The sequence below is a fragment of the Chenopodium album genome, chromosome 19 (assembly GCF_948465745.1).
Source record: "Chenopodium album chromosome 19, dcCheAlbu1.1, whole genome shotgun sequence".
NCBI classification, from domain to species: domain Eukaryota; kingdom Viridiplantae; phylum Streptophyta; class Magnoliopsida; order Caryophyllales; family Amaranthaceae; genus Chenopodium; species Chenopodium album.
The window spans coordinates 3193123-3217796 of record NC_137852.1 but is presented as its reverse complement, the minus strand read 5'-3'; the positions used below and the strand labels follow the sequence as shown (position 1 = coordinate 3217796).

Genomic DNA, 24674 nt, shown 5'->3' with positions numbered 1-24674 from the left:
GTAGTGTACAAGTCACAAATTAAACGCACAACATTCACAAAGTCTCAAGAGATCACAAGGCTGGTGCTGTGGTGCATTGTTACGAATGCCAAGTAATAAATGAATTTCATAGCACGAAGTAAACGTGTATCCCAGGTTGGACAACGAAATGACCATTACCAAAGACAACATCCATCAATTCACTAGGATACCACAAGGCTGGTGCACTACCTTCACAGCAATAATCAACCTCCCACAAATAGAATAGACCTAAGACATCAACTTAGTAAAAACTTATCAAGTTACTCTTTCAGTTTGGTCTACAAACGTTTTCAAATCAAACTCTTCATCTACCAACAACTGATAGGAAGTGGTAACCGAAATCGAGTTATTCAACAAACTGATAAAAATGACTTGAGGTGACAAATCTATCAGAAATGGAAAGAGAATAAGGCACAGAACGATAAATCCAACTAGCATTAGCAAGGCGGCAAACAGCATGGCTGCAGAAAATCTTTCTTCTTGTGTGGTGGGCTATTGTCAAAAGGTTTATCAATCCAGCAATGACATCTTAAGAAAGACATAAAGCATAGAAAAGAAAAGCAAATTAGAGCCATTACCTTATACGAAACTTTGCACATTTGGATCATTCTATATATATTGTTAATACAAGGCAGCACAAACATCTACAGTTGGAAGCCATCATCTAAAGCACCAATGGAGAAGCAGCAAAAAAGCAAGCTCTGTTGTAGAGTTGTACTATTTCCACAACCATATACAGGCCACATAACCCCAATGCTGAACTTGGGAAATGCCCTTCACTCGAAGGGATTTTCCATCACTGTAATTCACACTCATTTCAACTCCCCGAATCCTCTTGAGTTCCCCAACTTCAACTTCCACTTCTTTGAAGATGTCCTGTCAAAAGCTAAGACGCCATCTTCAGGTTCTTTAGATACCATAACTATCCTTAATAAGAATTGTTTGGAGTCTTTTCGGAACTGCTTGTCCCAGATTCTGGAGGACGCTTCCAAGGACAAGGAGCCGGTTGCATGCTTGATATCAGATCCCTTGTGGGAATTCGCAGGGGATGTTGCTGATCAGCTGAACCTCCCAAGGCTGGCATTAAGAACTGGTGGCCTGTTGGCTTCCATTCTTTACGAATCACTGCCACTACTGCAGGAAAAAGGCTACTTCCCCCTCCAAGGTACTTCCTTTTCTCTACAAAACAAATCAAAACAAAAATCAACTCTAAATTTTCATCGATCGAATTCTAACTAATTTGTCAGAAAATCTGTAACTAACATGAAGCCATTTAGGAAATTGAGAAAAGGCAAGAGTGCCAGTGTAAGTATAGGATTGTACAGTTAGCTCATTATCAGTTCTAGTATCAAAATAAATATCAAGGCAAAAGGTGTATAGCATAAGGTTCAGATTAGCAACAAAGTCTAACTAGCTATAAATGCTCACAAAAATGCTCCCAACTCCCAAGCATACACTAACAGACAGACAAGAAACGAAAATAAGACATTTAAAATGTTGTACTTTGGTTCCACAAGAATTAGTCTTGGACTCTTGGCTAATCTTCAATTTTTGGGGTGTGATTAATGTTTTCAGATACCCGAAAGGAAGAACCAGTGTTGGAGGTTCCACCTCTAAAAGTAAAAGACCTTCCTCCAGAGGTACATCATGATGTACTTCTTGGCATGGTAAAAGAAACCAAGAAAAATTGTCAGGGTATAATCTGCAACACATTCAAGGAACTTGAAGGCTCAATACTAGACAGAGTTCGTGGAAATTTTCTTGCTACTCCTATTTTCCTGACAGGTCCGCTACACAAAATCTCTCCGACTTCTACGAGTAGCATAGTCACTCAAGAACAAAGCTCCATAACTTGGTTAAACAAACAAGCACCAAATTCAGTAATCTATGTTAGTTTTGGAACTCTTGCAGCAATAAGCAAGGAGCAATTTTTAGAAGTAGCTTGGGGACTGGCCAAAAGCCAGCAGCCCTTCCTCTGGGTAACTCGACCGAGGCTGATTAATGGCTCAGAGAAAAATGATGAGTTGTTTCCAGAGGAATTTTTAGAGATAGTGAGCAGGAGGGGCCACATCGTCTCTTGGGTACCACAACAAGAGGTTTTGGCTCATCCAGCCATTGGAGGATTCTGGACTCACTGTGGATGGAATTCAACCATTGAGAGCATTTGTGAAGGGGTACCCATGATTTGCCTTCCATTTTTTGGTGATCAGAAGATGAACGCTAGACACGTTAGCGATGTTCTGAAGATTGGATTGCAATTGGAGAAAGAACTTGAGAGGAAAGAAATAATGAGTGTGATTAGAAGATTAATGGTGGAAAAGGAAGGTCAAGAAATGAGAGAAAGGGTAAATGCTTTGAAAGAGAAAGCAAAGTGTTGCCTAATGAAAGGAGAGTCCTCATATGAATCATTGGATCGACTAATTAATCACATTTTATCATTTTGTGGTGCCGAAATGGTGAGGAGCTGAAATAATCAAACAATACCATAGATTCATGCAGCAAATAAAGAGTCCTTATTTTTCCATAAAAATGGATATATGTTCCTACATCGGATTGTGTTGTTTTTCACTTTTAATAGCAGCCCTTTGTATTGCATATGCAGTTAACTCATCTCGTTTCAAATGGTATAATCATAATATAAAGTTGTTCTTTACAACTTTATTTCTCACATTGCCCTCCAAAATTATAGTTTCTCTTCATCTTGCTATAATGCTAATCATCACTCGCGTCCTATTCTTCACTACTTAAATGTGTCATCCATACACCTTATCAGAAAAATACAGGTAGCAAAGCAACTACACACTAGACATGCAATAAATTCACAAGATAGAATCATTTCATACAACAATAATTGAAAAACCATAGTCATCAGATAGATACACCAAATTCTGAAGAAATTTCACATAGTTAAATTTAGTTACTGCATAATACAGATTATAAAATTTCTTGATGAAGTACTGAATTCAAGCAACAATCAACTAACAAATTTGTGTCATAAAAGTTTACTGCATATTATAGAGTATCAATCTTGCTACATGCATTGATGTACATACTACTATCAGCTTTCTTTAATTCCCCTTTCATTATGAGATAACAAACAAAATCCTCTAATAATAGTTGTCTCCTACCCATCTTCTTTAAATAAAGGCATTTCGGAACTTCAATGATACAATTACATTACTGGTGTAGAGCATATAATCTTTCCGAGCATCCTAAAATAGTATTCCGTATATTGATTATTAGCACATGTAATTGTTACTTAGGTTAGTTATGTAAGGAGGGAGTCCTGTTGTCGACTACTAGTATACAAGTTACATACTTGTATAGTTGTATTGCTCAAAAATACTTTGTTTCCCAACCTAATTATTTTTGGGTAAATTCAAGATCTCTTTTTGTTTATATACTACCATATAACAATACTACAATAGTAGTTCATTTTAGCAATAAATTGGATCACATTCTTGGAATCTTGCAGCCAAACTAAAAAAGAAGTAGAAGAAGAATCCAAAATACAAGCAGAGGTAGTAAAATTGAACATTTTAATCATAAATTCAACAACAAAACTTAACATAAATCGATGTAAGCATTCACAATTATATAAAAATTGATCAAATTTAAAGAAAAAATGATTGGAAATCGATCAAACCCAATCCAATATGTGAACTGCTTAATTTCCCTACATCTTGGCAGTCATCTCAAATGGGAGGCTCCGGCGACAATTACGGTGGTTGAGAGGGCGGAAGTGATGTTGGAGAAAGATTACGGCCGGATGAACGGGAGAACAATGGTCGGCGGAACCAACTGGGCCCCAACCTTTTTTTTTTAAGGAATCAAATGTTACTTTATTACTTCGTTCCTTCTTTTTTTACTTTAAGGAATCAACTGGGCCTCAACTCTACTCTGCTCTGATTAAAAATAATAATAATAATAAAATCTGCTATGTTCGGCTTGGCTCTGCTCCAATCTGTTCTGCTCTGCCCAGAAGTTCAAAAGAACAGGGCCTCACTTTTGCTAAATATAAACATATTCATATGGGATATTGTTAGATTCATCTCAATAAGTACTATCGTCTATCATAATACGGAGTATAAAATTTCTATAATTTTTAGTATGAGAAATTTAAATTATTGATTGTTAAACTTTTACACTAACAAACGTGATTAAAAAAAAAAATCAGAAAGTAGTATTATCTAACTTCTTTTTTTTTTTTTTTTTTTTTGTGATATGGTAATAATGGTATGTCCATATGTCTAATTCGTTTTCCTCATTGAACTAAACTTTGATGATCAAATTTGACATTATAACCCAAATAATTTAGAACTAAACATACTTAAAGGACTAAAAATAATTTAAGTTTATATACGTGCAATCAAACAACCTACTTAACCAAATCGATAAGCTTGAGTTCCAAAACTCCAAAATGCACTCAACTTTAATTTTTTGGTTGCCAACAAGAATGCATGGTTATTACAAGTGACAAGGCCTGCTCAACACGTCATCTACATTACAAGCACAATTGCATATTGTAATGCCACATATGAAACAAGTGTCAATAGCAAGAAATGATACATCTTACATTGCATGTTCTAAGATTATGCTAGAAATATAATTACCCTTTATATACATGTACTTATAATCTATGCTCCTAACTTCATAAACCATCCTACTCTTTCATCAAAAGTACTTTTATTTACAGTAAAAAAAAATGTCGTTAATACCTAGCTTTTCTAGCGGCCGGAGATCAAACATATTCGACCCTTTCTCCCTAGACATATGGGACCCGACCGAGGGCTTTCCGTTCAACACCTCAATAGCGAACACTACGGCCTCGGGTAAGGCCGTAGGAGGGTTCGCTAACACCCGGATTGACTGGAGGGAGACACCGGAGGCACACGTGTTCAAGGCGGATCTTCCGGGGTTAAAGAAGGAAGAGGTGAAGGTGGAGGTGGAAGATGGGAAGGTGCTCCAGATAAGTGGAGAGAGGAACAGGGAGAGTGAAGAGGAGACGGATAAGTGGCACCGCCTCGAACGTAGCTCTGGAAGGTTTATGAGGAGGTTTAGGCTGCCGGAGAATGCGAAGATGGATGAGGTCAAGGCTAATATGGAGCATGGTGTTCTTACTGTCACTGTTCCTAAGATGCAGGAAAAACAGCCTGAGATCAAGTCTATTGATGTCTCTGGTTAATCAAAGGGCTATATTGTCTAACTACTTATGGAAATAATAATACCGTGGGTTTTTCACCTTCTGTAACTACGGAGTAAATTATTACGGACTTACGGAGTAATTAAGTAGTACTAGCATGTTCTTGTAAAATAGTTGTGTACTACTACTCGTATATTATATAGTCAATGTATGTATAATATATTAATATAGCTAGCTAGTCTCAAAGTTGGGTGAAAATGAGGCTATAGGAGCATTGCAAATATGCATGAATGTAAATTAAAATCTAGTAATGTTGTAAATTATATTTAAGTAATGTATTTTGTGATATAGTAAATCACTTTAATATATGGTTTGTATATTACCGTACTGTAGTTTAGCAATCCACCATGTATAGGTGATGAAAAACAAAAGGGTCAAAATTGAGAATTCTAGTTTTTTGACCTTATAAAAAAAAAGGTGAGGTATTTTGTAATACCTCATTTAGAACAACACTTGCACATTCTCTCTTCCACCAGTCCTTGAACCCTTGACCTGAGGTTTCAAGTCTTGAAAGCCATCAGTGCCAGAGAGGACTAGTGAAACTAAATCAACCATTAAACATAAAATACTTTACACTAAACTATTTTAATTTCACGTTGAAAAGAATGTGAAATACTACGTATTTGACCTGATCAAACGGTGTACATACTCAATTATCAAGAGGCAAGAATGCAAGATAGTGTGATTAAGATATGGACGTTTCAGTTGTGGGCCTTGTTAACAGTTTTGGGTTAGTACGACAAACCCAAACTCTGAAATCTGGACCCCCTAGTACCAAGTACAAAACCCAACCCATATTAAAATGTTCCATTCTCCCGTTCTTTAAATATTGCAATAATTGTACGTACTTTTTTATGGAGGTTTATTTAAGGTGGTGCTTTTGTTATATTACCTTCATAAATTAGAAAATAATTACGAATTCAAAAACAGAAGTCTTACTACTGAAGAACCAGATCCACAATTATATTATCTCTCTTTAGAATTACTCCAAAGCTCCCATCATATTCAACTGGCTGGCTAATTCAACAGATATAATCAGTGCAAGAACATTCATGTTTCGGGTACTAAAGCTTGACTATAATTAAGAAAAAAGACTATAGATCCCATCCCTTGTATAACAGCATGACTATATAACAAAAAGACTATAGATCTCATCACTTGCTCTGCAACAAATCTCGACATGTAAGATGTTCCGCTAGTATGTGAATCTCTATCAATCATTGACACTTCACAAAACCTAAAAAACCTCAACCCCTGAGTTTAATGACTGAAACAGTAGAACTATCTCGAGAATGCTACACAAAAGGCAACAGCACGCGTCATATTCAGCTCAAACCCCAACTTCAGCAGGCAATGCGACTGTTTGCCTTGGTATCTGAGTTGAGAGCACTTCTGTCATCATACCCATAAGCTTGGTCCGTCCTTCCTCAAAACGCACATTGTTGGTCTGCGCGCATTGCCCTGAATTATCAGTCCCCTGAGTATCTCTTCTCTGAATAGGATCCTCCATTCTTCTGGTGCAGCCACTATCCAACCCACTTTTGATCCATGCGATATTGTTCAAATCTGTGGCTATTGAGGCTAACTCATGGCTTGAAAAGGAAGGAGGCTCTTCATATTCAATGAATTCAGGCCCCAACAGTGAGCTTTGGGTTTTTGCACCAGTTGGAGTTGAGCAACATCCATGGCCACACCGCAAAGGAATAATTGGCTCACACTGAACTCCATCAAGAAACTTGGAGATTCCAAAGTCAGGTTGGAAGGCATTTACCAAAGGACCCTGCACAGGCACAGGCTTGGGAGGTGGAGCAGCAGGTGTTAAATTAGACGAGGGTTGATAAACATTAAAAGCACCAACACGTGCAACTGGACGAGAGGGTTTAGGGGGCTCAATAGGTTCAGCATAATGAGCATAAAAGGGAGGATATGCAACCATGGGAGGATATGCAAATACAATGGGGGGATTCTCATACATGGTCAAAGGCTGGTTTTCAGGTTGCATAGATTGGTTTAGGTCCTCATTGACTGAAGACTGGTAATCGGGCTGAGGACATTGGTTAACAACCATATTTACATCTTGTTTTCCATCATATGCTTTAAATGAATTGGTTTCACCAGAAACTGTTTCTTCGGATGATGCCTTGTTTCTGTCAAAGCTGGAATCTCCTACTGACTTCCCAAAATCATACCTCCGTCTCAAAGTTGAATTCCAGTGGTTCTTGATAGCATTATCTGTTCTTCCTGGGAGAAGCTTTGCTATGCAGGCCCATTTGTTTCCATGAATTGCATGTGCTGAAATAATAGTCTGGTCTTCTTCTTCTGCAGTGATATATTTCTAATCAGACATCGAAATATACGAGTGCTAGATAATACTGTCGAACACAACTATCATGGGCAAAAAGATCATTGTCGACAATTCAAGCTGCAATGATCAATACAACAGTTCATTTGCAAACCACCTGTTTCTATGCCTATGACAGATGCCTACACAAAGGTATTTATGACGGCATGTAACAATAGTACAGAACCCCAAATCTTACTAAAGAGACACCTGCCCTGATCAGGTAAGGGGAGTTGGAAGCATACGGCCTTACCCTGCACTAGAACAGGGCATTCAAATGCTATTATGTAATGAGTATTCTAATTAGCGATAATTACATTTGCTACTTTTATACATCTTGACTCAATCTGATCTAGAACTCGAATTCAGAGTATTTCAATTGATCATATAATGAGTCAAATTATGTCCACTATTAACCTACAAGAGCCCTTGACAATGCCTTAGACCACTAACTACATATTAATCAAGTGAACATAGGAGGACAGAAACTATGTCTAGATATACATTAATGTTCACAAAAGGATTGTTTGGAATAAGATCCTTAATTTGGGAATGAAGTTCGTGAGATAATGCCCATTGTATTGCAAAGTAACAAATCTCTACAAGTGTTGAAATAAGCTGAGTAGACAAAAAGTTTGACTAAATTTGATATGCTTCCTTGAATATATCCTAAATATATGATAATTAGTTATTAGGTTGTCATGGTGATTAGATACAAACAAATTATAATAAATTTCTATCTAGAGAAGCTGTTCAAAAACAGAAATGTGGCTAACCCAAAATAGGGGTGATTGCATGAAGGAGATCCACTACACATATCAAGTCCAAACATCTAGTTTGCTCATAATTTGTAGGATGGCACTGAAATGGGCATTACACACCAATTGCAAACAAGAAAAAAGACTGCACTATAAGCTGGGGTCATTTTATCCCCAATGCTATTAAAAAAATTATTTATTTTTTACGGGAAGAAAATATATCAATATATGCAATTGCTGCAAACCGACCAAATGTTTAAAATCTAGCAACTGTCAATCAAGAAGCATTAGCAAACTGAAACTTCAGCCACTTCACTTGTATACGAACCAAAAATTTGCAAGAGATTTGCATTAGAAAAAAAAAAAAAAACAATATTTTATCAATAATCTGGGCTACTGAGTCACTGATGTCAACAATTCTAAGTCCTAACTTATACCAATGAGCACATACTAAAAAAACAAGCCAAAGAAAACCAGAACATTGTCCTTATAAAGTAGCTCCTCGAATTCTAAATGCATATTCAAGCAATGACAGGATAAATCACAGGGATCATACATCAGCATAAGCCAAGCAAAATTTTGTTGTTCGCAATGGCAATGAAGTAGGGAACACACATACACGCACAAACAAAGAAAAACAAAAACCTAAACATTAATTTGTTGAAATAATTTTCTATTAAGCTTAGCTACACTACACACCATACAAAATTTCAAACTATAGCCAAGTGCTAACAGAAGAAAAAAAAAATGCAATTTTGGTATTTAATGAGTAATAGGCCTATGACCCTGCTGGGATAACCAAGAACCAATAACACCATAATGAAGGGTTTCACCTCAATAAAACATCACCTAAAGCTTGTCAGCAAGGCCACTCAGTTAAAACCTAAGACGAAAACATCCTGCATTTCCGAGGGGAGGCAACGAAAAGCTAAATAAACAAACTACATGTTCAAGCACATGTTACTTCACCAATTCTTCTCTTGACCAAGCGAATATAACTTATTCCCACCGAAATACCAGATTGCCTACTTTGATGTTACAGTGTTACACTATATTCCACCCTTAAGGTCATATGGAGCCCTGTTAGTCATACCATCGAAACGATCACAGCTACGTGTAATTTGCAAATTTTATGCCCCTCAATCAACTAAGACGCCATAAAAAACTTTTCAACAAACCTATCAAGCTGAATTTTAGTTTTTGATTAAAACTAGCAAAACCCAGCATCTCTTCATTACTCGACCCCAGACCTAAATGGAACCAACTCAAAATCGCGTGAAATCCACCTCAAATCAAACAAATGAAACTGCATTTGATTCAAAATTCCAAAAATGATGCAATTTTGATTTCATCCTACTAGATTTAACACTAAACACAAAAAAGAAGTAAAATTTAGCAAACAAACTAGTAAAATTGCTGCCCAAGAAAACATTTTGATTAGAACAATGAAAAAACAGAAAATTAACATCAAATTCCACCAATATCTCCAAAAATCAAATAAAAAAAATACGAAAATTACGTTACTTTACAATTCAAATCATCAAATGCAAACCACCAAAACAAAAACCAATTGATTCATCAACAAGACATCAAACACCAACACACAAATCACAAACACCCACAAATCCACAATCATCAAAACCAATCACAACAAACATTTTCAAAATTCAACCAGCGGTAAACATAAAAAAATCAAAAAAAAGTAGTAGAAATTACCAGAAAAAGGTTTACGCTTGACACAAGGGTCAAGCTGATTACACCAACGAAGACGGCAAGATTTACCGGAGCGACCCGGAATTCCACGGGCGATTAAGCTCCAATTTCGGGCTCCGAATTTGCTAACAAGTTCACTAAGTATGGCGTCTTCTTCCGGCGACCATGGACCCCGTACTCGGCTCGATGATGGTGCGGCCGGGAGTTCGTCGGCGTCGGTGGCATCGGGGGCGGCGTCAGGGAGGGTGAGGTCGTTAGGGTCTTCGGTAGTCATCGGCTCGTCACTCATTTTAGTTTTACTGTTTTTTTTTATTTATTATTAATATTGAATTTAGGTGTTTGTGCTTTGGCTTTCTCTCTCTAACCGTACCTACCTTCCTAACTGCAACTAGAGGAGAGAGAAAAAGGAGGGCTGTTGTCAAATTCGTTTGGAGGGGAAATGGAAATATGTTTCGGTTTCCTGTTTTCCCCCTATGGCGGTTTTATTGCCAAATGACCAACTTGCCCTTATACTAGGGTATAAATATTTACTTTATTTACTACGGAGTACGAATTTTTTGTGCAATTGAAACTATAAAGACAGTATAAATAAGGTATTTTAATCTTAATCACTATGTCAATACCTCATTAGTATCATAGCACAATTTTCATTGCTTCAATCACAAAGAAGAGTGTTGTTATTAGGGGTGAACATGGTCTGGTTTGGTGCGGTTTGAGTCTAAACCAAACCAAACCGCAAAATACGGTTTGGTCAATTTTCCAAACCAAACCAAACCAAACCATATTAGTATTGAAACCAAACCAAACCAAACCGTAATAATGCGGTGTGGTGCGGTTTGGTTTGCAGTTTATGATGAGACGACATTTTTTCCTAAAAAATTGTCAAATATTAATAAATTTATAATAAAGTTTAAATAATTAGCCCAAAGGGATTAAATTTTACTACAAAGTTTTAATAAAAATAACAACCAACTAATCAAGTGCTAAGTGCTAACACAATAAGAGCAATATGAGTTATATGACCTATTGAATTTTAAGTATTGATATTTGAGAATGAGTGTAGAGTATAGTAGTATACTGCCCGTATAGTCTTCTAATAATTTTTCATGTTTTTTTTTGTTTTTTTAATTTTTTTATAATATATAATAACTATTTTAATTTAATTAAAAATTATATAAATATTAAAATGCGGTTTATGAAGGAGTTATGTCTTCGTCGTGTGCAATTACTAGATATATAATTGGATCAAATTATGGAGATAATTAAGTCCGGACATTTGGGTTGTCGTTTTGCCATAGCTAGAGGTACTTACGATCTTTGGACTAGTAAAATAGGCCAAAGCCCAATTGGACGGATCCTATAAGGTCACACAAAGGGGCTAGATCGAGCATTAGAGGACGAGGCCCATCACGGGCCTCATCACTCTAGGTGGCCGGCCATATGGGGCTTTAAGAGGCTATTGGGCTTCGTGCCCTAGTCTAATTATAATGAGATTATAAATAGACTAGGTGCCTAGGTTTGCAGGTAAGGAATTGACTGATCATTTAGATCAAACCCTAATTAGCAAACACGAAACCAACCCCCTCTCATACTCCCTTTCTCACGGCTCTCTCCTCCTCCTAGGCGCGGTGGTGTCTCGTGGTGGTGGTGGTTCGTGCGGTGGTCGGTTGTCCGAAAAGGTGGTGATCGCGGTTTTCCTCAATCACTCGACCAATCTAGTATTGGTGGACGGCTCGTTCGAATCTCGTGGACTAAGTAGAGGAGCAACACTTGGGGCTTTATTCTCTCCCTGATTTGCCTGTCAAATAGCTTCGTGGAATTCACGCTTCAAAGGTATGATTATGTGTCTTGTGTGTTATGCATGCGATCCTTGGATTAGGTACTCTATTGAATATGATTCATATATATATATATATTATTTCCGCTGCGTAGTACCTACAAACTCCTACAGTGGTATCAGTTAGCCTCTTGCATTAACGCGCTAGATCATAATAATACAATTATTTGATGTCCACGTTAATTTTATAATCAATTAAGAGGGAGAAATTAATTTAATTATGGTTCAATTATTATATTTAATGTGATTAAACTTTTGGAATAGATTAAATGCGATTTAATTATGCTCAAATAGCCATAAAGAGGACCGAATTTATGCCCTAATATGTTCAAATTTTTCGAACCCCTAACCCTAATTTCGAATTTTTCGAAAATACTAGCCCTAAAATATGATTTTTGTGCTTAATTTTGGTTTAATTCGTTTTGTTTTATGTTTCATAATTTTAATTGAATTGATTTATGCATAAAAATGTTTTATGTATGATCATAGATTTAATTTTAAAAGTTAGAATTAAATTGGGATTAATTTTATGATGAACCCTAATTTTAAGTTGAATGTGATTTAATTTTAATCTTATGGACTAATTTAATTTAATTAGGATAAATGTTATTTTAATTAAATTGAAAACAAAAAAAAAAAAAAATTATTTAAGGTCGGCAACCGCGGCTGGGTGGCGCAGCCACGGCGGCTGCCGACCAGGCGGTGGTCCAAGAGGGAGGGGAAGGGAGGGCGGCGGTCTTGGTGGCTGGGGCAGCAGCTGTGCAAGCGTTGCACGCTGCTGCCGTGGCTGCCTCTGCTGCTGGTTGCTGCTGCCTTGCGGCAGTGGCTGCTGTGAAGTGGCCAGCCACCGTGGCTAGCTCCGGCTAGCCAACCACGGTGGCCAGCAACCGTGCAGTCACGGTTATTCAAAAAAAAAAAAAACTGCTTTAAAAAAAAAAAATTTATTTCAGGATAATTACGAATTATTTTGGGATAAAATCGGTTTTATTTTGGATAAGTTCAAATATTTTCAAAATATGATCTTTTAGCTTAAAAGATAAAGTTGGTTTTATTTGGATAAAATCTTTTATTTTAGAATAAAATCAAATATTCAAAAGTTGTTATATTTGATATTATCCATATTTAGTTTGTTATTTTGATAATTATCCTAAATTAAAGTGGTTAATTAAGGATAAGATTGACTAGGATATTCTGAGCATATTCCAAAAGGATAATAATTGATTTAAATAATGTGATTATCCCATAATTAGATTAGGATGTAATTGATTTTAAAATTATTTGATTGGCTAGTAATTAGGATAGAATCTCCTAAATTAGTTAGGATAATCATGGAAGATTAAATATGATTTATCTTTCCAGATTAAAATATGATTTGATTCTATCTCATGACTAAATTAAATATATGATATTTTATAAACCGTCATGAATAATATATGATATTGTCTAATTATGATTAAAATATAAGATATTTTAGGAAATGCGTTGTCTTTATTATGATCATTCGATGTTATAGTTTAGACAAGCATGTTGAGTGATTTATTATATGGCACTTTTCTAATATATGATATTATATTGCTATATATAGACTAGTATGGCCCATAGATTCTTAAATACGATCTGCGTATCGTGATGTATTTTTGTAATCTAAATACGGTCTGCGTACCGTTGAGTATTTTTATAACTTTTATTTAATGTAAATAGAATAGTTATTTAAATGGTGTTAGCCCAAAAAAAGCCCATGAAGTGAAGGCCCAAAGGAGCAAGATGGATGAAGATCCATGATGATTCAAGTGGGAGCATTTTTCATTTCTAGTTTTCTTAGGACTAAGGGGCCATACTATGTCATATCTTATTGCATTAGTAGATTATGCATGTTTAGGTTTATTTATGTTGCTTGATGATGCGCTAGAGTTCACTAAATAATCACAACATAATAAATCTAGATCCCAGTAATATTGAGGCAGCTTTTCCAATTAAAAACCCGATGAAACCTTTGACATTTATGATGGGTCATGCCAAAGCTGGGCATCATATTTTTCATTAGGGAGTGGGGGTAGGACAAATTCTACACTTTTAATTGGTTATACTCAACAAGGTTACCTAAAGATAAAGTTTAGAACCTTGAAGCTAAGGGTAATAATTAAACATGTGATGGTTAATTATTCAACCAAGAGTTACAAGAGTTGTAATCAGTAAAGAGTTTACTCACCTTGAAAATGTAATGGTTGATGGCAGGGCCAAAGTCCGGTTAATTATTGCACGAATAAAGGGTCTTGGAATCACTTAAAATTCAATTGGGGTCATTTAATTATTGAATAAAGTGTTTTAAAGTTACCAAATGAATATTTTTTTTTATGGTACTTTAATTTTAAACATAATTATTAAACTTTGCCTTATTTTGACATAGATGGGTAGCCGTAATAACAATGACAACAACGTTTACAATTTGCGACCATTCCTTGAAAAGGATAGGTTGACAGGGGAAAACTTTTCCAACTGGGAAAGAATGCTAAGGCTTGTTCTGAAATCTGAAGGTAAGGAGGATGTCATTGATACCCCATTACCAGGACCTCTGCCAGAAAATCCAACTGCGGCAGATATCAAGAAGCACAAAGAAGCTCATGATAGAGCTATGCCTATCACTTGCTTAATGATTGCTACCATGGAACCTAGTCTTCAAAAACGTTTTGAAGACCAGGATGCCTACTCAATCATGGAAGAGCTCAAAGCTTTGTTTAAGAAACAAGCTAGAGTTGAAAGGTATGAGCTTCATCGTGAGATTCTGGATTGTAGGATGGAGAAGGGTGCCACAGTTCATGATCATGTTTTCAAAATGATCGGCCTAATTCAAAGTATGGAGAAACTGGGGTACCCAATTAGTGATGATTTGGCAACAGACATCATTCTCCACTCACTTCCAGAAAGTTTCAACCAGTTTATCATGAACTTTAACATGACTGCGAATGCAAAGACTATGAATCAATTGCATGCAATGCTGGTTAGTGCTGAGAAACAAATCCCTAAGGAACCTAAGAAGGAAGTTCTTATGATTCAAAAGGGAAAGGGGTTCAAGAAGAAGGGGCAAAAGGCTAGTGCCAAGAGCAAGGGCAAGCAAATTGCCAAGGCTCCTGAAAAGCTTAAGGCGAATCCAAAACCCAAGGCTGCAAGTGAGAGTGAATGCTTTTACTGCAAGAAGAAGGGGCATTGGAAACGCAATTGCCAGAAATACCTTGATTTCCTCAAGAAGAAGAATGGAGTATCAACCTCAGGTATTATGTTATAAACATTTTAACTTTCACTAAAGTATGTGATACCAAGTTGCAGAGCTTAACATTATGATGTTGCGCAGGAACTGCAAACAAGTGAAGCTAGCATGGAGATAGAGCTTGAAGGTGCACTAGAAGTATTTGAGTGGCCAGAGATAGCTTAATAGTTTTATTTTCTGATTAGTTTATCATGACATTTAGAACTATTTCCATTTTTTAATGAGACAATATTTCGGTTTTCTTATTTTGAATACTGATTTGGTTTTACTTGGCTTGGACAAATGTTGATCCATGACCAAGGTAATAAATTGTTTTCATTTTGCTAGATATGAGTTAATTTTAGTTTTATGACATTGATATAAGTAGATCACAAAAGTAAAATTAGATGATTCAAAGTAAATTTACTTATAATAAGTAAGGTTAGGTCACATAAACCATTTGCACATCCAAAGTTATGGATGGACTCTTACTCTTATATGATTATGAATCACTTAAGAATTAGAAGTAATGCTTGATAAGGTATAATGACCAAGATACCTTTTAGTTGAAAGGGTGAAAGTGCTAAAAATGACCTTTTGGAACACAAACATATGATGTAAGTGTACCATAAATTCAAGATTTAGCAAAAGGATTTAACTATTTCATTGCTCTTATTAACGATTTAAGTAAATATAACGATAATTACTTAATGAAATAAAAGTTGGAATCATTGAAATGTTCAAAATTCCAAAATGAAATGTAAAATCACGTTTGAGATAAACAATTTAGCACCACAATATGATTGTTGTGATAAATATTTAACTCAAAACAAATAATCATCTAAAGGAATTGTTGAATTAGTTCACAATCCAGAACATTACAATTAAAATGTATGTATAAAGCAAACCATATTTTTCCCCAAAAATCGAAACCAAACCATATTTTTCCAAACTGTAAACCAAACCAAACCGCTAAAATGCAGTTTGGTCTGGTTTGATTACGGTCCAAACCAAACTGTGTACAGCCCTATTTGTTATACTTCCCATAAGTTAAGCAATTCATTCCATGATGACACATCATACTTTAACAAAATGTATTATGATTAGAGTAATTAGACTTGAGAATACAAAACTTATTTATAAATTGGTCCATGTTCAAATGATTTTAAAAACAAAAACTAAGTAATTAAATGTGGCATGACCACTTTTACAATGTCCACCCGAAAAAGATTGCTTATTTTGAATAGTGGAATGATGAAATAAACCACCCTATTATTTTGAACAATTCCTATATAATAAGCCAACCTATCCATTACAATTTCGCTCACATTATAAGAGCAACTCCAATGGTTGTAGCTAGGGACTTGCTTGTAATTTATAAAATTTCCTAGCTATTAGCTTAACCATTGGAGCTAAAAAATTAAATTAGCTTGGTCAAGCAAATTAGCTTAGCTAAACTAATTTGCTTAAGAAATAAACTTGCTAAAAAGAGAGGTTGATGCACTAATAAAATTAAATATAAAAAGCTGATTAACAAATTGAGGCACCCACTATTAAATCACAAGCTACTAGCTAACCATTGGAGCACAAATTAGCTACAAAAGATATTAGCTTATAATCTTATGTGGCATAACAAGCTAATTTGTTAATTAGCTTACCATTGGAGTTGCTCTAAATGGCTTATATTGTTCATTGAATCAAATTCCTAATTTCCCCGTCATGTATTTTTCTTTTGATGCAAAATTCCCCCGTCATTATATAATTGTTGATAAACCGTATTATGAGACATGTATATACAAGCAATAGGGGAATACGAAATAATTATTTATTGCAACTTTTTGTTAATTAAGTCAATCAAAACCAAAATGACATTAGCCATAGGGAGACATAGGTCAACCAATACATAACAATTTAGATATTCAATAACTCGAAGGTCCAAAGTAAATATTTTTTTAAAATAACCCACATAGAAATTGTGTGCAACACAAAATAACTATTAATAATTTATCAAAATTGTATTAAAATAAACGATTATTCTTATACTTCATAGTTTACCAAACTCATATTCACCACACCTTGCCAAACATAAGCCAATTTTCCATAAAATTGTCACACTATGATACTGAACTAACAAGGCCGGATCAACACACATTATCAATTTGTCACAATGTCACATACAAGTAGATTAGCATATATCATAATAAAAAATTTTCCACTAATTTTATTGAACAAAAATTACGGATCATTCTTGTTAATCCATAATTACTTAGTTTATGAAACAAAATCCCCTAATCAATTGAGATTTACATTTACACAATAATTCAAATTTTGAAGAGAGCTTCAAATATGCAGGTAAGGCAACACATTGACCGATTTCATCAATTAGCAGAAACAGAGTACCAATTTGGGAACTAACCATATTCTAAACAGTTTCATTACCATCGCAATATCAATCTTCCACTTCAACTCAAGATTTAATAAAATCAAAATTTATTAAAATAAAATTTTAGATTACATATTGCATCATTTACACATCAAAACATACTTATCATAATTATTTTCATTAACATAGATGATAGATCACTAAATCCCAACAGCAGAAAATATGCCATTTGAGAGAGAACAGAGGATGATTTCAGCCAGAAATGTCAATTGATTTCAGCTGAGGCTTCTTCTCCTCAACTTTAGGAACAGTAACAGTAAGAACACCGTTCTCCATATTCGCCTTAATCTCCTCCATCTTCGCATTCTCAGGCAACCTAAACCTTCTCAAGAACTTTCCAGAACTCCGCTCAACACGATGCCACGTGTCATTCTTCTCCTCTTTCTCCCTGTTTCTCTCTCCGCTGATCTGGATCACCTTCCCATCTTCCACCTCAACCTTGACCTCCTCCTTCTTGACTCCAGGAAGATCCGCCTTGAGCACGTGCGCCTCAGGTGTCTCCTTCCAGTCAATTCGAGCGTTGACGAAGGCGGCGGTGTCGCGGGCGGAGGTGCTGCCGGAGGAGAGAGACTGGTTAAAGTTACCGCCGAAGGGGAAGCCCTCGAATGGGTCCCACAGGTCCATTGAGAAGGGATCGAAGGTATTGTTCCTTCTGTTTCCGAAGAAGCTCGGAATCAGTGACATTGTTGATTACGTGTTTGGTGATTGAAGAATTGATTTGAACAGAGAATTCAGAATTGACTGATTAGAGTGTATTATGAACTGTTGATGTGAGATTCTTAATTTATGATGGTTGATGTTGAAAGGAAGACAATGGATATAGAGATATTTATAAAGAGGAAGTGAGTGTTCTAGGAGGTTCTTGAATAGACAGGTATTTTCGCTAATGGATTATGGATTGATGTGAATTTTGGGAGGAATAAGGATGAACGGGTCAACAAGGGTCTTTCACCAATGTTCTAGATAGTTCGTTAAACTGAACAATATCTATTTCCCCGGGTTGGGCCGAGGTAGTAAATACAGAGTAGATCACTGCTATTTGGTCTGTTAGATGGTTTCGCGCACAGCCCAATGCCATATGTTTACTTTAATTATATTTAGGTAACAATGTTCTAGATAAAATTTTGTTACATGTGTGCGTTGCACACTTTGTTGGTTATACTAACCCACATGACAGCTAGGCATTAGTATTTCTGTTGTAACAGAATTCAGTTATTGGGAATGCTGAGTCAGCTCCCACTTTGTATTATTACAAGTTAGTTGATAGTTGAGTTATAAATAGCCTCACCTGTAATAATTTCATTATTCAGAAAATAAACACATTTTTTTCCTTTTCTTCATTTTACTCTTCACACATTTTCTCTCTCTTTTGCTGCCATTAACATGGTATCAGAGCTTCTTTCAGCTCGTTTTTCTGCAAATTTTTGTTGATGATCTTGCGTTTGTTGATCCTGCGTTGTTCTTCCGCGACTTTCTGGTCTTCTTGCTGATAATCTGAGGTTCTTTTTCTGATTTTTGCTGAGTTTTTCGACTTCGAGGGTATGATTTTGTTCGCTAATTGTTTTGTCGCAATTTGTTGTTGTTGTTGAGTTGCGATTTGTGTTCTGATTGTGATTGTTGTTGTGATTTGCTGAGTTTTTGATGAGTTTTGTGCTCGATTTCTGGCATTGATCTTTGATTGTTGATTTGCTGGATTTTTCAATTGATATTCCGATTGATTGTTGAGGTTTCTTGATTGAGGTAGAGGTTGTTGATCTTCTTGAGGATTTGTTGTTCTCGTCTTCTAGTGAGGTCATTTTTTGGATCGTTGAGATTGTTGATTTGTTCCTGTGATACTTTGATTGTTGAAATTAATCATGCCTGAAAACACAAATCCTAATGTTGATTCCACCGCAATTCCTGGAAGTGTTTATTATATTCATCCATCGGATGCTTCAAACAAATCTCTGGTTTCTGATGTTTTCGATGGTAAAGGATTTGGAGATTGGAAGAGGTCGATTCTTTTGAGTCTGTCTTCTAGGAATAAGCTAGGTTTTATTGATGGCAGTGTTAGTCAACCTGCTTCTACTGATCCAGATTTCAAAGCATGGTGTAGGTGTAATGATTTAGTTCTTGGTTGGTTGTTGTTTGCCTTGGAGAAAAGTATTGCTAAAAGTGTTTGGTATTGCAAGACTGCTAAAGATCTTTGGGAGGATCTTGAGGATCGCTTTGGTCATTCCTCTGCTACTCAGCAATACAGTTTGGTCCAGCAGTTATCTGACTTGCATCAAGGTCCTAATGAATCTATCTCAGTGTTTTTTACTAAGATTAAATCTCTGTGGGATGAAATGGATAGTAATGAGCCATTACCAATTTGTTCTTGTGCTAATTGTACATGTTTGATTACTAAGAAGATGCTTAAGATTCAACAAGATCAGAGACTTATGATGTTCTTGATGAAATTAAATGAAAAGTATGCTATGGTCAGGACTAACATACTAATGATGCAACCATTACCTACTATAAGCATTGCTTATAGGCTGTGTATGCAAGAGGAGAAACACAAGGAAATGAGTGTAGGGTCTACTGTTCTTGAGCCTATGGCTTTTGCTGCTGGTAGGAGGTATAATGATAGGCCTCCTGATAGGTCATATAGACAGAATTCTGGTGGAAATTATGCTATGAATAGACCTCAGAACACTATGACTGCTGGTACTAAGAGACAATGGTTCTGTGACCATTGTAAAATGTATGGTCATGGAATTGATAGGTGCTTTAAGTTGAAAGGCTATCCTCCTGGTTGGAATGTCTGGAGCAATAATAACAATAATTACAACAACAATCAAAATCCCAACAAGAGAGCTGCTCATCTTGCTCAAACTGGAGATACTGAATCTGATCATTCTCAGCAAAATATTTCTTCTGGTGATGAAATCTTGACTCCTCAGATGGCTATGGAACAATGTACCAAAATCATGAATATGCTTGCTAAACAGCAACAGATGCAAGATAACTCAGAAAAAGGAGAATACACTAAAGATGGTGGCAATGCATTTTTTGCAGGTAAATTCTGCCTTATGTCTTTACTTCCAGCTTTATGGGTTATAGACAGTGGTGCAACTGACCATATCTGTCATAGCTTAGATGTTTTTAATACCTATAGAGAGGTGTCTGATCTAGACAACACAATAACTATCCCTGATGGGAGTACTGTTGCTGTTACACATGTTGGAGATGTTAGATTGTCTGATAAAATTGTCTTGAAGAATGTTCTTTATGTTCCTGATTTTCAGTTTAATCTGATATCAGTTCATAAACTTTGTGAAGACTTGAATTGTTCTGTGTCTTTCTCTCATGACTCTTGTGTCATTCAGGGACTTCACATGACCCAACAACTGCATCTTGGTGATCTAAGACATGGTTTATATTGCTTAGAGGTCACAAAGCAAAAGGAAGCTTCTGGTTCAGGTTCTTTAAGTAATAATAAGTAAGTTGTTTCTGTGTCATGTACTGCTACTGCAGTTTTGTCTAAGTCTGATGAGGCCAAATTATGGCATTTGAGATTAGGCCATATTCCTATTGATAAGTTGAAGATTATTAGGAATAATGTTGATGTAAAATCACTTGACAATTGTATATGTCAAGTGTGTCCTGCTGCCAGGCAGCCTAGGTTACCATTTCCTGTCAGTCACTCTGAGTCTTTGTTTCCCTTTCAGCTTGTGCATCTAGATATATGGGGACCTTTGTCTACTCCTAATCATAATGGTTGTAAAATGTTTCTTACAATAGTGGATGATTTTACAAGAACCACTTGGATTCATTTACTGAAGTTTAAGTCAGATGTTGTCAGTGTCATACAAAACTTTGTTGCTTATGTTGAGACACAATTCAAAACTTCTGTCATGACTGTTAGGAGTGATAATGCAAAAGAGTTAACAGAGGGTGACATGTTACAGTTCTATAATTCTAAAGGCATTATTGTTCAAAAGAGTTGTGTGGATACACCACAGCAAAATGGGGTGGTGGAGAGGAAGCATAAGCATATTTTAGAGGTGGCTAGGAGTTTGTATTTCCAATCTCATATTCCTGCTCATTATTGGGGAGAGTGTGTCTTGTGTGCTGTTCATATCATCAATAGAACACCTCTAAAAGTTCTTGGTTTTGTTTCTCCCTATGAAAAGTTATTTGGGTATCCTCCTGTTGTTGATGACTTGAGAGTTTTTGGTTGTTTATGTTTTGTTTCTACCTTGAAACAACATAGAAGTAAATTTGATCCTAGGGCAGAACCTTCTGTCTTTATTAGATATTCACCAAATCAGAAGGGTTACAAAGTTCTAAATTTGAAAACTCACAAAATTTCAGTGACTAGAGATGTTGTTTTTCATGAGAAAGTCTTTCCTTTCCATCATTCCTCTCCTTCTGATCCTGATTCTTACTCATCACCTCCTTTCTCAATTTTTGTCCCTTCCTCTACTTCTCTGGATGATGTAATTTTCCATGATTTTCCTGATATTTTCAAACCATCAAACATTATTTCTTCCCATTCTATTTCTTCTTCCCCTCCTCTTTCTATTTCTTCTCCTTCCTCTAGTCCTATTTCCCCTCAGTCTTCTGATTCTACTCAGCCTGGTACCTCTGAATCTATTTCTCATACACTTCCTGTTACCAGAGTGTCAGACAGACCTGTAAGAGTTCCTAAGAAGTTCTCAGATTTCTATCTTACTCTTCCAAATACAAAAGCTATTGCTCACAGGTCTGCTAATGTCAACAAACATTGGTGCAATCTTGTTCATTTTGGAAATTTGCCTGCAAGACAGAGAGTTTTTATTGCTTCTTCTTCTAATTTTCATGAACCTACATCTTATAAAGAGGTTTCTCAGAACCCTCATTGGGTTGCTGCCATGGATAGAGAACTGCAGGCTCTGAAGTTGAATAATACTTGGGATCTGGTTCCACTTCCACCTGATAAAAGGCCTATTGGCTATAAGTGGGTTTACAAGATCAAAAGGAATGTTGATGGTTCAATAGAAAGGTACAAGGCACGTTTGGTTGCTAAGGGGTATTCTCAGAAATTTGGCATAGATTACTCAGAAACTTTCTCTCTAGTGGTAAAAATGGAAACCATCAGATGTATTCTGGCTCTGGCAGCTTGTATGGGTTGGAATATCTCTCAGCTTGATGTCAATAACGCTTTTCTACATGGGGATTTAAATGAAGAAGTATATATGACAGCACCAGCAGGCTTACATAATCCTCAGAAGTTAGTTTGTAGACTAAAGACATCCCTTTATGGCTTGAAACAAGCTTCTAGGCAATGGTTTGCCAAGTTGACTACAGAGCTTCTTTCTCAAGGTTTCAAACAGAGTAAAAATGATTACTCTCTCTTCATAAAGAAAGGGCATGGTCATATCACTCTAGCTGCAGTGTATGTTGATGATATGATTTTAACTGGGACAGATGATGCTAGTATTCTTTCTCTCAAGCAGCATTTGGATTTAATGTTTGGGATCAAAGATCTTGGCAGGTTGAGCTATTTTCTTGGTCTAGAAGTTGGTTACACTTCTGCTGGTATCACTTTGTGCCAGCATAAGTTTACCAAAGAGCTTTTACAGTCTGCAGGACTTCCTGATTTAAAGTCTGCTGTCACTCCTCTGCCTTTGCATTTGAAGTTGACTGCTACAGAAGGTACTTTGTTTAAGGATCCTGAGCTTTATAGATCCTTGGTTGGGAAGTTGAACTTTCTATCCCACACCATACCTGATATATCCTATACTGTCCAAGTTCTCAGTCAATATATGCAGGCTCCCAGAGATCCTCATTTTCAAGCCTTGGTTCACACTCTTAGGTATATTGCTGGTACTGCTGGGCATGGGATTTTGTTACAAGGCACTGATCACATTACACTTCAAGCTTATTCTGATAGTGATTGGGGTTCTTGCTTGGATTCTAGGCGATCTGTATCAGGTTATATTCTTATGTTAGGCAAATCTCTTATTAGCTGGAAGAGTAAAAAGCAAAGCACAGTTTCTAAGTCAAGCTCTGAAGCTGAATATAGGGCAATGGCATCTGCTTCTTCAGAGGTTGCTTGGATGGTTCGTCTCCTAGAAGAATTGGGGGTTTCAGGTCTCAAACCTGTTACACTGAGTTGTGATAATCAGAGTACTCTTCATTTGGCTAAGAATCCAGTTCTACATGCTAGAACTAAGCACATAGAAATAGACTGTCACTTTACTCGTGACAAGGTCCTTGAAGGTTTATTGGAGCTCACCTATTTGCCTACTACAGAACAGTTGGCTGATATCTTGACTAAAATCTTACCATCTCATCAGTTCAACTATCTACTTTCCAAGCTTGGAATGGTTTCTCCCCTTCCCAGCTTGCGGGGGGGTGTTGGTTATACTGACCCACATGACAGCTAGGCATTAGTATTTCTGTTGTAACAGAATTCAGTTATTGGGAATGCTGAGTCAGCTCCCACTTTGTATTATTACAAGTTAGTTGATAGTTGAGTTATAAATAGCCTCACCTGTAATAATTTCATTATTCAGAAAATAAACACATTTTTTTCCTTTCTTCATTTTACTCTTCACACATTTTCTCTCTCTTTTGCTGCCATTAACACACTTGCACATAATCTTATCTGAACTTAACGTCTTAATTTCTTTATTTATGTGAACTTATTACATATGAAATAAGTGAACATAAGATGAACTAAATATATCCTAAATTTAACAAAGATTATTGTAGTAACACAAGTAAACAATACTTAAGATAAAGTGTAAGTAGAGAGTGAGGGATAGCTCAAGTGGTTAGAGCTCCCGGTCGGTTTCAGGAGATCCTGGGATCGATTCTCACCCCCGCCCTTGTGGCTCTCTTTATATGTTAAATCTCAAAGCCCAACTATAGTATCGCTATATAGAATTTTACCATTAGAAAGTTGTAGTGGTGGTCATAACTAGAAAGAACATGATTTGAAATACTTCGTAGAAAGAACAATAAATATTTAGTAAAAGTAGGTATAACCTCTATTTCGTAATAATTATATCAGTGTGACTTTTATACTATTTATATGTTTATTTTAATTATATTTTATTATTGATATACTTTGTATTAAAAATGTTGTCATGTAAAATAT

General features: G+C 36.1%; 4 protein-coding genes across 4 annotated transcripts; 2 read left to right on the top strand and 2 right to left on the bottom strand.

Moving 5' to 3' along the window:
- The first annotated feature begins 316 nt into the window (after positions 1-316).
- Positions 317-2689, top strand: LOC145595088 (UDP-glycosyltransferase 76B1-like). Its single transcript, XM_081651447.1, has 2 exons — positions 317-1186; positions 1597-2689. The coding sequence occupies exons 1-2, from the start codon at positions 697-699 to the stop codon at positions 2487-2489; spliced, it is 1383 nt and encodes a 460-aa protein (XP_081507573.1). The 5' UTR covers positions 317-696; the 3' UTR covers positions 2490-2689.
- Positions 2690-4726: 2037 nt separating this feature from the next.
- LOC145594528 (17.4 kDa class I heat shock protein-like) lies at positions 4727-5206 on the top strand. Its single transcript, XM_081650841.1, has one exon. It carries the CDS (start codon positions 4727-4729, stop codon positions 5204-5206), a length of 480 nt encoding a protein of 159 aa, XP_081506967.1.
- A 1018-nt stretch (positions 5207-6224) lies between these two features.
- On the bottom strand, positions 6225-10418 carry LOC145594979 (transcription factor MYB1-like). Its single transcript, XM_081651334.1, has 2 exons — positions 10040-10418; positions 6225-7543 (listed from the first exon to the last, which is right to left on the bottom strand). The coding sequence occupies exons 1-2, from the start codon at positions 10323-10325 to the stop codon at positions 6555-6557; spliced, it is 1275 nt and encodes a 424-aa protein (XP_081507460.1). The 5' UTR covers positions 10326-10418; the 3' UTR covers positions 6225-6554.
- A 7172-nt stretch (positions 10419-17590) lies between these two features.
- Positions 17591-18354, bottom strand: LOC145593811 (17.4 kDa class I heat shock protein-like). The gene has a single exon (XM_081650178.1). It carries the CDS (start codon positions 18242-18244, stop codon positions 17753-17755), a length of 492 nt encoding a protein of 163 aa, XP_081506304.1. The 5' UTR covers positions 18245-18354; the 3' UTR covers positions 17591-17752.
- Positions 18355-24674: the final 6320 nt, after the last annotated feature.